Raw genomic sequence first — 13,242 nt, forward strand, 5'->3', positions numbered from 1 at the left:
AGTTCTATGTTGAGAGTCAATAATAGAATTTAATGAAGAAAAAAAAACGAAGAAATGAAAAGGAAATTAATAAAGTTTTTTGAAATTCAAATTATATAGATTTTCAAATTCAAACAAAAAAGTCTTTTAATTTATGAAGTTAAAATTATTTTCTTTAGGAGAAAAAAAAAGAGAACGAGACTGGATTCGAACCGAAGGAATTGTCATTGAAGATCTATTGCTCTATCCACTGCACTACTTAACTAACAAAGCAGGAGTAAGTAGGATTTTCGAGTCTTGAAGACTCGGAGTTCAGCCAATTGTGGGTCATCTGCCACATTAGGGGAGGACGGGGTAATTTTGCCACTTTGGCGGTTTTTGGGATATATCAAGCAAGTGTGGTAGTACGAAGAAAACCAAATAGTCCTATTTTGTAGGAAATTTTCCGGCCTACAACTTCCCCTTTTTTTTTATTAATCCCAGCCCTCACCCAAAGGTCTTGAGGTCATTTGACCTATGTAGGACCGCTATACACAACTTCCCCATATAACACTTTTCTCTATCTCGATAAGAAATGTGTGAATTTTCCATTTTCCTAGACCCTAAGCTCAGTGTCCAAATTACCCGTTCTCGGGGTAATTTGAACACTTTGGCGTACATATTGTTAAACATGAAATTTTTTGAACAATTAAAAAAAAATATTTTTTCGATTATCTTTAAGGTATTTATCTAAGATTCGTTTCCAGTAATTTGCAAGATAAAAAAATTAACAGAGCCTCAAATATAAACATTTTCTGAACCATAAACGGGCAAAGTCTAAAAAAAATGGCCATTTTTCAAATTTTCGTATTTTAGCTAAAATTTTTTAGCATACTGCTTATAATCATTAAGAAAACGTTAAAAAGCACAACCATAATGAATATCTTAAATGTGGTCGGAAATTGTGCCGGAAAAACTCAAGTGACCAAATTACCCCACCCCGATTTTCCGGATAAAACCGTTTCCACAGGAAAATCTGTTTGTGATATCGGGAAATGGATGACACTATCGTGTTTATGAGGGATCAATGGCCCTTAGTGACGTATCAACTAATTTTTAAGCTTAAAAAATATATTGAAAATGACAAACTCCCAAAATGCCAAAAGCACTTGAAAAAGTGAAAAAAATGAATTTTATCAAATAAAAGAAAATCTAATAATCGGATTTTTCTCAAACTTGGTACGATTGATTATCTCTATGAGGAGTATAAACTGTGGAGAAATGGATTTTCTATCATTTACCATACTTGAGATATTCCCATTAATTACTTAGCCAAAGTGGCCAAATTACCCCGCCTTGCCCTAATGCTCCACTAATCGATGGAAAAGAGTTAATTTTTCCCAACAAATACATAATAAATAAGGTCATATTCAAGAGCTGTTCCAATTCTTTTTCTAATGATTAAATATTTGCTAATCTATCGACGGAAAATTGTAATTCTCTCGCACCTTGTTTGCCTACACAACAAACAACAGCAGGAGCAACATATTTTGCACAATCTATTCTTGTTTAGGCGCTATGGGAACGCACATTGTTACATCATACATCCAATTATGCAGGAAAAGCAGGAAAGGAAGTCAGAGGTGAAAAAAAATCCAGGAGTGAAGGATGAGAAAGAAATTGAATTTTCACCGGAAGAATAGTGAGTGGAGGAAATTAATAAATTGAGAGACGTAGAAATGAGGAGAAAATTAAATTTCAGTGCTGCAGTGTGCAGGAAGAGGTACTACAGAGCAAGGTTGCACCATCAGGAGGAGTATTTGGAGGAGTTGCAGCTACTGGAGGAGAGTCAACCGTCTGCATATGAGGCAATGCGCTTCCATAGGAATTTTGCCGTGACCACAATCTGGCCACCACTGCATCGGGACGTGGAGCTCGTGCTCAAGCACACGCATCGATACACCGGGAAGGATGATGCACGACTCAAGGAACTCCTAAAGTACAGACAATGCTGAAATCGTAGCAATGTGGGTAGTTTTTTTGTTAAAAATCAAGGCTAGAAGATGCCACAGACACCACGATCATGCCGCATGAGTGACTTCAACAGTGTCTTCTACAGTGGAGGTAGTAAACCTCTGGAGAGATGGGGCAGCAGCCAACTCCAGACTGGGCATGGAAAGATAATAACCGACAAAGACATTCGGGGATTCGTCTTTGAGCTCGTCAGTACAAATGTTGCCACCGCCTACATCTACATCCCCCAGCAACCTGGACAATCCCTGAAGATTAAATGGCCCTTTGTGACGCTCCAACTTCGGAATCTCAAGAGATATTTTGCATTTGAAATTCAAGTAATTCTTTCCCAATAATTCCTCACCAATTGCGAATAAAAAATGATTTTTTTAAAGGTTCTCGATGATCAGGGAATTCATCGAAGGCTCACATTTGCCAATTACCAGAGAAGAACAAAAGTGAGCATGTTCTGTACGCAAATGCCACTCTTTCTGGCTCCCGGATGGAATCAAATTCAACTCAATTTAGCTGAATACATGCGCAGGGCCTACGGTACGGGGTACGTGGAGACAATTGGAATAAAAATTCATGCAAATACTCGCCTCCGAAGGATTTACTTCACACCACGACTCTTTGCGGATGAGGAAAAACCTTCCTGCTTCCGGGTACGCGTTTTTCCTCCAATGTACCGGGAGATGAGAACGAATTTGTACGGGCAGATTGAGACGGAACATCAGCAAAGCCCCAGATCAGAGACTTCCGTGAAAACTCGATCATCTCGAACATATTCCATCATGAGTTGCACTTCCTGAATTTGGATTTTTTTTTAATTTTCAGCAAATCAGGCAAAATTGGCAGTTGGAATAAAATTCCAAATTTGTAAATTATTCTTACCGAAATCCAAGCCAAGTTTACAATAAAGCTTTTTCTTGTTACTTTCTTTGATTCGTTGCATTTTATTCTTCATCATATTGTTCTACTAATTAAAATAAACTAAAATAAAAACCGTAAAAATGGAAAGGGAAAGAAAGTGAGGTTAGCTAAGAAATTCACGCGGGAAAATCGCCCATGCATCCTAACCTCACTTTCATTCTCAGCTGACGAATTTCCCCGAAGTGCGAGTGGAATTGCCAACATAAGAAGAAGAAGAAGTGGTAGAAAAATAAAAGAAGTTTCCGTTCAGCAAAAGAATTCATTATTTTGCGTTTTTTTCCACAAAAGTATTGGGATTTCTTTGTGAAAAGTACAACAGGAAGGATCATGGACAAATCACCAACAGGTGAGTGTGAAGAAAATTCAGGGAAAAGATGAAAAATGTGCTTTTTTGCTCGTACAATACGCTTCTTCGTGATTTTTCGATCCGGTTTTATCAAAATGCTTAATTTTCTGATAAAGTTTTCCGCGTAAATGCGATAATCCCCAAACTAGGGACACGTTGATGTGATTAACTAGAGTGGGATGATAAATAGGGGGGCTGGGAAATGCATGGAAAATGATTTCCCGAGAGGTGCAAAGTTCATGGAGGTTTGGCAGCATTGTGGGAGAAAAATCTCTGTGAGAATTAATTGTCCGCAGTCGCATTGAAATTGCTGCTGACGCCAGAATAATTGTGCTATGTGCATCACAAGTCACAAGGGCAGATAATTAGGGTGGAATGGAGGCAATTCAGCTGTTTGGTTGTGAAATTAGAACCTTCCCGGATGACCCTGGGTATGACTCATTCCTTCGTGAGTGAGGCAATGAAGGAGTATTCCCCGTGTTGCTTCTCTGGAAGAGCCGCGGAATTGGTACTCGTTGAGCCACACGCATACACACGTAGGCAGAGACATGGAGACTCGCCACGTTCCAAAAGACTGCCTCGACTGGCTCAGGTGAAAGAGAGAAGAGTGCAATGAAAGAAGTTGTATGGCTGCGGAGAAGGGCAGAACAAGTCAATCCACAGCTGCAGGAGACTCTCAAAACGACACAGTGAGAGAGTCATTTGCGAGAGATGCAGGTGTGGTGATTGATTAACACCTCAAGAGGCCCAGAAGCAAGAAAATTCCCGTTATTGGAGAAAGAAGTGAAAATCACTGGCTCCAATTCTTTGGGAATATTTAGTTGATCTCGCTGGAATTCAGCATTTTTTATCCTATATTTAAGCGAAGATTTAAACCTCCAGGATATGCAGGATATCCAATCTTATCAGGATTTTTTTTATAATGAAAAAGCAACACTTTAAGAGATTGAATTCACAACAATTGCTTAGAAAATGCATTTCCGATAAGACACAAGTGTTATTTAATTGATAAATTATGTAAATAACCCCCTGGTTAAGACATGAGAAACGTTAGTTTTACGAACCCTCATTTTTGGTTTGAATCTTTGATGGTTCTCTTCAAAAAAAATATTAAAAAACTCGTTTTTCTTTGAATAAAATACGTAAAAATTGACCTTTGATGTCCTCCACGTCATTTCTTCGCATTTCTTACAAGAAAATAATATTAAAAAAAATACAATTTCAGACTTAATGGCCCATTTGTTGATATGAGAGACATTCTGTGAGTCACATTAATCGACAAAGGTCATTGGGAAACCACAATAATCTCTCGATTTGTGTTCTCACAGCCATTGTTATCAATTTTGGGGGCATATCGTTATCAGAGATGTCGTCGTTTACATTTAGTTCTTGCATAAGTTTTATGTTTTTCGTTGTTTTCCAATTTCTTTCTTCAAAAAGATTTTTTTTCTGACAGAAAGATTAGTTGACGGAGTGTTCCCTGGCCTTAACCTTAATGTATGTACTGTATGCACCTTTTGAAGATGGATACAGAGAAATTAACAACTTCAATTTGATATAAGAGCCTCCTTGCACTTCCTTCTTGATATTACGTACTTGCGAAGGAGAATCAGAAGGAGCATTAAGACCCCTCCGGCGAGAATTGACCGGATTAGCGAGTGTCCTTGAAAGTTTCTGATCTCCTTTCCGTGAACGATGAAAATCCTTCCTTTTCTGCGTTGGTGGTGTACAGATGGTAACAATTACACTGTATTTTACTTCAAAACAGCTTTAATTCTCTACTACTACTTGATGAAATACATAAATAATGATTTTTAAAGGATAAATATTGATAAATTAGAAATTCACTGAATATGGCGTGCTGCCGCGTTGATTGCCAGGATAAGAAGAGAGGTTATGTAGATTTTTCCCCATAAAAAATTCATCGCGTACCCTTCTGCAACTACTGTGTGGAATTGTCCTTGGACAGGCGCGCTTACTTGGGTTTGAGGATGAGCTATGACAGTTGACGTTTCGAATTATTATTCTAACGTCTTCTTCAGGTCAGGAAAAAGAAGTAATGATGAGAAATAATTTGAATAAATAAAATCTACAAAAAAATTAATCTACGTAATTCAGCATGACTGTCGCTTAAATTATTCTGGTTGAAATTACTACAATTATTTAAAGTAAAACAACACCGCTACAAATCTCCGCGGTGGAGCCACGCAGATTCATTTTCAATCTTCAACACCGTGGCCGTTGCGAAGAAATGAGTGAAACAAATAGAAAACTCAACAATGGATTGTTGGCACCATTGAGAAATATATTGGATAAAGAAGTTGCGCGAAAGAGGAAGACAGAGAGAGAGAGCCGAGTTAAAGAGTGGAGCGCAATTTGCTGGGAGGGAAAAAAAGCAAAGAAATTTTTAGAAACCTGTTACGTTTCTTCATTGTACGTTTGTTACTCTGACAGAGTTAGTTTTGCTGGCAAAACAAGAAAGAAATTAATTTCTTCAAGACAAAGTTGTGGGACGTTCTTTTCCTCCGTAGTTAATGGTGGTTTGAGGAAGGTGTGTGTGCCAAAGGAGTGATCCTCCAACAAGAGAAGGAGGACGCAATGTTGGGGCGTGTGAGGCTGTGAAAGTGCTGTGAAGCGTGTAAAGTGAAAAGAGAGGTGCGAGAAAAATGGGTGAAGATGATCCACCAAGTTTGGAATACATTGAGGATCCTTACTTCCCAAAATTGGAAAATGGTGCTACACCATCCCTCGATGAGGTGACCGAATTTGATCATCGTACCTTCCTTGGGGATGACGAAGCAGCCAATTGCGAGTGGTCACGTGAAACTGAACTCTACCTGCGATCACTGACCCTCGATCAGCTACTCGGTGTGCCAGATGATGAACTCCAGACGGTCGAGGCGGAATTTGTTCCTGCCACAAGTACACGAGGACTCTCCCTGGCCAGGCGTATACGTTTGCTGACAAGAAAAAAATTGCGTGATGTGAAAGTCACATTCATTGACTTCTCAAAGCCATACCTCGCTCGGATTTCGAGCAATGAGAATTACAAGAAATTCCTCCACTTTGGAGACGTTGGTATATAACACCATAATTATTTTCTTGTACTATTTTTGTGCTTTTTTGTGGGTCTTTTGACTGCTCAGAGGGCTGAGAGTGCAAAGAAATTAAATTAGTTTTGTTGCTGACGGCAATAACTATGTGGACTGTATTGGGCTATTGTTCTATATATTTCAGTCAATGTAGGTGGGATCTATGCAGGAGGGTTGAAGATCTATAAAAGAATTTTACAAAGGGCTTAAAATTATATCTAAATTATCCTAACAAATGTCTTCTTACATTTTCTCGACTGAGCTTCTCCGAACTCCCTTTTCCACCTTTCCGGTCGTATTCTATTTCTCTTTAATTCCTGTTTAACAAAATAAATGATAAATTTCCCTTCCTATTTCTACTTAACCTCACTTTTACCTGGGCGATTTTCCTACTCCTTTTCAGCGGGTATTTGTCGTCTTCCGCTGTCCTACCTACAAAATACAATCTATAAGAATTCTTCTTTTGATTTCATATAAAATTAACAACTTACGGCTATTTTTACTCTGATAATTCCTTATTTTCCTCGCGATAATTTCAACACGTTTTTCCTCTGACTATTTCATCACAAAATGGCTATTTTCGCCTATTTTCGCCCAGGCCTACTTTGATCTAAATTCAAATTCAAACTTCTTTCGTTAACATTTCTAACAAGTTTACTTTAAAGTAGTTTTTGCAAAAAGCAAAACGTCGCTGGAAGAATGTTTCTTTTGAAATAACGAATTTTCTTTTTGAAATAACGATCATGTGAAAAGCTTTCTTGGCTTTCTTCTTCGAAAAATAAATTAAAGAAAATTCCCCTTTCGCTCAATTTTTCAATTAGACACCTCAGCCAAGCTTTCCGATGCATCTCCCGGATCTGTGGGATCTGCCGTTGATGTGGTGGATGAGCTAGCGGGATTGTCAATTGAAGAGCAGGAACGTCAAAAGGCCGAATGGAGTCAGGAGCTGTCTCGCGTGGAGGAAGAGATAACAACCCTCCGCACTGTTTTGGCCTCAAAGGTGCGTCATGCCAGTGAGCTAAAGCGGAAGCTGGGCATAACTGTGTGGCGCGAGATCACCGATGACATGAATCAGGGCATTAAGAATGTCAAGGAGAGCAATGTGTAAGTATCGAAGTTTTATTTTTGATCGAAAAAGCATTTATTTAGCACATTTTTTCATACCTTTCTTCTCTTTGTATTAGTTGGTTTATTGATTCTCAGTCGTGTGCAAAAATTCTTTTATTAGTCGCCAGCAATGGTTGGAAATCGTTGAAATTGATGAGGAATGCCATAAAATTAATGAAAAAGACTCAATAATTATTTTATTGTTTATGAATTTATTGTGCGAGGGAAGGGAAATGAAAGAAAAATTGAAAAAGAATCTATGAGAGCATATGCGCATGAAGCATAAATATGACAATCAGCGCCCTCATCTTTCTTAGATAGCTGTGGTGGAGATTTCTGAAAACTCTCAGCAATTTGAAGGACGTCTGTGAAATATCTCCAAAACTTGATTTTATGAAAAAAAAAGAAGAAGATATTTCAGGTTAATTTTTTTTATTCGAAATAGTGAAATTTTATTTTTGAAAACTTAAAGAAAATAAAAATAAAATGAAAATATGAATTTCCTCAAATTCTGAAATTAAGAAAACTCTTCTAAAAATATAAATAAATTACACATGCAGCAAAGAATTACAAGCTAGAAGCATATGCTCTACTGTAATTAAAAAAAACTCCAGGGTAAACTATTCTAAGTCTCATATTCACAGATAAATAAAAATTTCCACAGAAAATTCTTTATTGCTGAATGATTCAGTGGAACAATTTAATTTTTTCTTGAGAATTTATTAAATTATTTAATATAAAATTAAATTGAAAGTGTCCCAAATTTAATTCAACAATATAACGTGCTTTAGTTCTATTCTATTTCACTCTCTCAAGGCAGTATAGTGGCGCAAAATGTTAATTAATTGTCTATAAAGTAATTTTATCACCTTGTTTAACCTGCTGGCCGCCAAGACCTTGGAGCTTCCTTAGAGCGCCAAGGTGGGGTCGTTGAACGACCCCAAGAAGGAAGTCGATTTTCTCATAAACTATAAAACCGGGAACTGTCGGGTCACTACCTTTAGACTCCTTATATAGTCCTCTTGCCCCTTGCATCACAAATTCGCCACCCGGAAACACGTAGAACAAGATATTAGGGAAAAACTTTTTTCACTCATTTTTCACAATTTCTTCGTGAGAAATTTGCCACGAAGTTGACCGCAACTGCTATTTTTTTCACTACTTCCCCACATTCCCCTCACTTCCCGCACCGTGATAAATGGCAATATTTCTCGAATATTCTTTATTGTTTTGCACATTTATATGCTTCTAATTATGTTTTATGTTGTTTATGTTACTTATTCGCGATAATTCTGACACTGAGATGGTAAAGTGAGAAAGTAAACACAACCCTTTAACCCCCTTCAACCATATGATTTATGACGTGACTAACTTCATTCTAAGAAATTTTCCGCAGCATGGCCGTTACACCAATTTTTGAATTCCCTTCTTCTACATTTTCCTTAATAACTTTTCTTGTGGTGGACGGATTGAGCTGAAATTTTTACACAACCTCCTCAGATAACCAAAGAACTTATTTCCAAAAGATGGGAATGGTATCTTTTATATTTATTAAGTTATAGCACGAAATATAGGGCTGGGGTCGTTCAACGACCCCGCTTGGCGGCCTAGAGGTTAAACCTCTCTGGTAATATTTTCTCTCATTTTCACCCAATTTCAACGTTCAGCGACAGCTAAAAAAAATAAATGAAGAATTTCTGCACAAAATAAAGCAAAAAAAATGCATTTTATATTGGGACAGGTAGTGGAGTAGATTAGAATTCTAGAAGTTTAGTAAATTACCTTTTCTGTAGTATATTTTAATGAAAAAGGTGGTGGTGGGTCTCTTTTTTATCACCCTCCTGTGCCATTTCACAGTTCATTACATTTTTTTTTATTATAGTAGAAACTTTTTTTTAATTGCTTTTATTTCTTAATTTTTACCTTCTTTTTTCTGTTGTCTGTTGCCTCTTCGTTTCCGCCTCTTCTGTTTTTTTTCTGTCCATTTCTCCTACACCCCCTCAACGCAAAATATGTCCTTTTGCCAAAAAATTGGCAGTTATCAGACAGTCGAGACGAAGGTGGGCAATATCACAAGAGCTGTCCAGGAAACTCCTGTGTAAGTAAATGCCAAATAGAGCTTTTAAAAAATTGCTTAATTTTTGCATCTTGTGCACGTTTTGTTTTTTTTTTAAGAAGTTTCACAGAAAGAAGATTTTTTTGGGAGATATTCTAAATTGAAAGAAATCTTTAATAAATCATTGCAGCTATCAAAAGACGGAGAATGTCTTCAAATCAGCAGGTGAGAAGACATCATCACTCTTTGGGGGCCTAACGACGAAAATCAGTCAAATGAAGAATTCGGAATCCTTCAAATCCTTCGAGGAAAGGGTTGGCTCTGCATATGAGAATGTCAAGGTAAGTGCGGTATGTTATGAGCTTTAATTTCTTTTACATTAATTTTTAAAAGATTTTGCAAGAAAAGATCAATATGAAGCATATGCTCCATTGTAACTGTAAATGTTCCAGCTTAGATTATGCCAAGTCTCCTTTATTTTATAAATGAATTTAGTTAGAATTGAGAGAATCTGTATTAAAGTCTTTTACGTGCTCTAAATAACGATAGAAGCATATGCTGTATTGTCAGTTTACTCTTAAACTGTTCTAAATGTTTTTTGTTTTTGTTAAGTCTTACATTGAGAAATTCTACTCTGTAAATAAAAATATAAGTTAAAATAGCTATAAGTAGAAGCATATGCATTATTCTATGTGAAAAACATTGGCTTTAATTGTTGCAAATTTTCTCTTTTCCATAAACAAATAAATGAATTAACTGAGAAATTTTTTTGTTAAAAATCTCATAAAGAGCATAAGAGTCATAATAGCATATGCTTCATTCTAAGTGAAAAAAAAACATTGACTTTAATTATTGCAAATATGCTCTTTTCCATAAACAAATTAATGCATTAAAAAGTTTGAGAAATTTTTCATTGAAAATCTCTCATAAAAAACAAAAAAGTCATAAAAGCATATGCTTCATTCTGAGTGAAAAAAAACTTTTGCTTTAATTATTGCAAATTTTCTGTTTTCTATAAATAAATAACTGATTAAGCATGTTTGAGAAATTTTTCATTGAAAATCTCTCATAAAGAGCAAAAGCGCAATAAAAGCATATGCTTCATTCTAAATGAAAAAAAAACTTTGGCTTTAATTATTGCAAATTTGCTCTTTTCCATAAACAAATTAATGATTTAAAAAGTTTGAGAAATTTTTCATTGAAAATCTCTCATAAAAAACAAAAAAGTCATAAAAGCATATGCTTCATTCTGAGTGAAAAAAAACTTTTGCTTTAATTATTGCAAATATGCTCTTTTCTATAAATAAATAACTGATTAAGCATGTTTGAGAAATTTTTCATTGAAAATCTCTCATAAAAAGCAAAAAAGCCATAAAAGCGTATGCTTTATGGTAACCAAATTCCAGTAGTAACTATCCCAAGTCTATTTTTCTTTTAAAAAATTAACATTTTCTTGCAAAATCTTCAATGAAATATTTTTTTAAGGTTTTTTTCTTCAACTAATTATTTAAAAAAAAAATCTCCCACAGACGAAAGTCTCCAACAGCCGTTCCAATAGCGTCCATAGTTTTAGCGACTACCACGAGGAATCGAGAACTTCAACGGCCCCCCAATCACCAAGCATTCCGGAAGAGAAGCCTCTCAAGTAAAATGAAACGAAGAATCATCCACCGGAAGGCAGAAAAAAGATGAATCTACGACGCATCAAGAATTTTTCCTAAAAAACGTATAGAGAGAACAATATATCGTCCCCCTTTCCTCAAGCAAAGAGAGAAGGAAGAAGAAAAGAATCCAACACTGTTGAACATTGAACATTTTTTTATTGAACATCTCTATTTTTTTCCTTTACACGAATTATAATTTTTTTTTAAATATTCAATGTGCACAGAGAGATTGCATTAACTATTAATTAATTATATAATAATAATATTTGTCTCTTCAAGAAAACAACAAAATTACTGTGCCTAAATGGTGAATTTACGTGTGTATGTGTGGCTGGGAGGGTAATTAAAAAAAAAAAGAAAAAGGAGAAATGTTGGGAGAAAAAAAGCTCTATCTTACATTCAATTATATATACGGCAAATTGCAGATTTATATAACTGGCTAAATAAATGTTTTAAAATCAATTTACATGCACAGCACGTCTTGGGGACCTTGAGAATTGAGCGAATTGAGATTCAAAGTAATTTCAGCGTCGATCTTAATGTCCCCTTGAACGGAGAAAGATTTTTTTTTAAATGAATTTGATGGCGAATTTTCTTTTAAGAGACTTCTTTTGTCATTTTCCTTGCACGCTGATCCTTTGGCATCCGAGTGTCATGATGTGAGAGAGATTGCCGGTGCCCCTCCTGAAAATGTAGCGCCCTGCGCACGAAAGATTTACTTGAGCTGGTAATTCTTGTGCACCTCTGGCTTGATGTCGTAGACAAGATCCAGAAGTTCCTGCACAACAGCCTCCTTATTGGCCACCAGCATCCTATTCATCTCCTCAATCTTCACCTTGGTGTCACTATCAATCTTCGCGGCGACACCCTCACGAGACCCCATGTACTGGATGGCCGTGAAGGAAGAAAAATCGAAAAATCTCATTAGAAATCACCTTGTCCCAAATCTTCTGTCCGGGACTGTATGATGAGTTTCCCAAATAAATCTCACCTTTGCCTCGAATTCCTTAAACTGACGATCCCTCTCCTGTCTGTACTTTTCAATTTCATCCTGAGCCTCCTCCTTGGCCTTCCTTAGGCGCACAGCTTTCCCTGGAAAAGGGGAAAATCAGCGGAAACATGAAAATGAGGGAATCCCTTCGTCGCAGAGAACTGCTTACGTTTCCTTGCTTCTGCAACCTTCTCAGCTGCTCTCTTTTCTGCTGCCAATAGCTGCTGGATTCCCTGTGTCTGACTTGCCATCTTTGCACCTCAAATAACTTTGCAGAAACACCAAGAAAATTGCAAATGGCACGAAATTGCAGAATTTAGTATTCTGTGGAGCACAGAAAATTGATTGATAAAATCTCTCTGTGTGTGGTGATGAAAAGAGACGGAATGAATGGCATTGCGAAGGTGAGAGTGAGAGAAAGTATGCATGAAGTTTGCTGTGAAATTCAAAGATCATTTGCGCAGGGTTGGGTGGTTTGTTTACATTTTACATGTTTTTTTACATGTAAAAAATGTATTTCTTTACATGCTTTTTTCTTTACATACTTTTCTTTATTTTTAATTTTAATTTTACATAAATAATGTAAAGAAAAATATTCGAAGCAAAATATTTCTTTAATTGAAAAAAAAAAATGTAAATTATTTTGTAAAATTATGTAAAAAAAATTATTTTATTCATTCAGACAAAAAAAATCTTGATCAGAGACAAAATTGTAAAGTATTTTTTTATGCAAACCTTCGTGAAAGTTGATTTAATTAACATTAATCAAAAGTTTTAAAAATACAAATAAAATTAATTTGTTAAAGGTTTGTAAATCTCATATTTTTATGGGAAAGTTCATTTTTAGTTTTGTAAAAATTGTTTTCAGTCCCATTTAGGAGAAAATTTGTTGAAATTGAACTCATTCCTTTACTTCAACCTATTCTTTTCTATATTCAAAATTCTTAATATAATATAGCACTTCTGTATACACTTTACCTTTAAAAGACGCGTTTTCATCGGAAATAAACGTGGAATTACCGGAATTACCTAACATGATAATTTGAACAACTCAAAATATGTTAAAGAAAATTTTAATAATT

At 35.9% G+C, this 13,242-nt stretch overlaps 4 protein-coding genes and 1 long non-coding RNA gene across 11 annotated transcripts; 3 read left to right on the forward strand and 2 right to left on the reverse strand.

Annotated features, from left to right (window-relative positions):
• The first annotated feature begins 1,188 nt into the window (after positions 1–1,188).
• On the forward strand, positions 1,189–2,916 carry LOC129792003 (uncharacterized). Its single transcript, XM_055830715.1, has 2 exons — positions 1,189–1,660; positions 1,721–2,916. The coding sequence occupies exons 1-2, from the start codon at positions 1,416–1,418 to the stop codon at positions 1,971–1,973; spliced, it is 498 nt and encodes a 165-aa protein (XP_055686690.1). The 5' UTR covers positions 1,189–1,415; the 3' UTR covers positions 1,974–2,916.
• LOC129791966 (uncharacterized) lies at positions 2,022–2,916 on the forward strand. Its single transcript, XM_055830654.1, has 2 exons — positions 2,022–2,309; positions 2,367–2,916. The coding sequence occupies exons 1-2, from the start codon at positions 2,022–2,024 to the stop codon at positions 2,781–2,783; spliced, it is 705 nt and encodes a 234-aa protein (XP_055686629.1). The 3' UTR covers positions 2,784–2,916.
• A 167-nt stretch (positions 2,917–3,083) lies between these two features.
• On the forward strand, positions 3,084–11,631 carry LOC129791973 (tumor protein D52). Of its 7 annotated transcripts, XM_055830668.1 has the most exons (6): positions 5,579–6,324; positions 6,397–6,406; positions 7,164–7,446; positions 9,488–9,547; positions 9,696–9,855; positions 11,035–11,631. In XM_055830668.1, the coding sequence occupies exons 1-6, from the start codon at positions 5,917–5,919 to the stop codon at positions 11,152–11,154; spliced, it is 1,041 nt and encodes a 346-aa protein (XP_055686643.1). In that variant the 5' UTR covers positions 5,579–5,916; the 3' UTR covers positions 11,155–11,631. The 7 variants fall into 7 exon arrangements, with proteins under 7 accessions (XP_055686639.1, XP_055686640.1, XP_055686642.1 ...); XM_055830664.1 differs by lacking the exons at positions 5,579–6,324; positions 6,397–6,406 and adding an exon at positions 3,084–3,250; XM_055830665.1 differs by lacking the exons at positions 5,579–6,324; positions 6,397–6,406 and adding an exon at positions 3,084–3,250 and having other exon boundaries at positions 9,696–9,846.
• Positions 6,100–6,755, reverse strand: LOC129792038 (uncharacterized). The gene is made up of 3 exons (XR_008750769.1): positions 6,719–6,755; positions 6,590–6,659; positions 6,100–6,210 (listed from the first exon to the last, which is right to left on the reverse strand). It is a non-coding gene; the product is annotated as an uncharacterized LOC129792038 (long non-coding RNA).
• LOC129792019 (V-type proton ATPase subunit G-like) lies at positions 11,306–12,562 on the reverse strand. Its single transcript, XM_055830733.1, has 3 exons — positions 12,330–12,562; positions 12,161–12,261; positions 11,306–12,055 (listed from the first exon to the last, which is right to left on the reverse strand). Exons 1-3 carry the CDS (start codon positions 12,409–12,411, stop codon positions 11,885–11,887), a joined length of 354 nt encoding a protein of 117 aa, XP_055686708.1. The 5' UTR covers positions 12,412–12,562; the 3' UTR covers positions 11,306–11,884.
• Positions 12,563–13,242: the final 680 nt, after the last annotated feature.

This window comes from Lutzomyia longipalpis, chromosome 3, assembly GCF_024334085.1.
Source record: "Lutzomyia longipalpis isolate SR_M1_2022 chromosome 3, ASM2433408v1".
NCBI classification, from domain to species: Eukaryota; Metazoa; Arthropoda; class Insecta; order Diptera; family Psychodidae; genus Lutzomyia; species Lutzomyia longipalpis.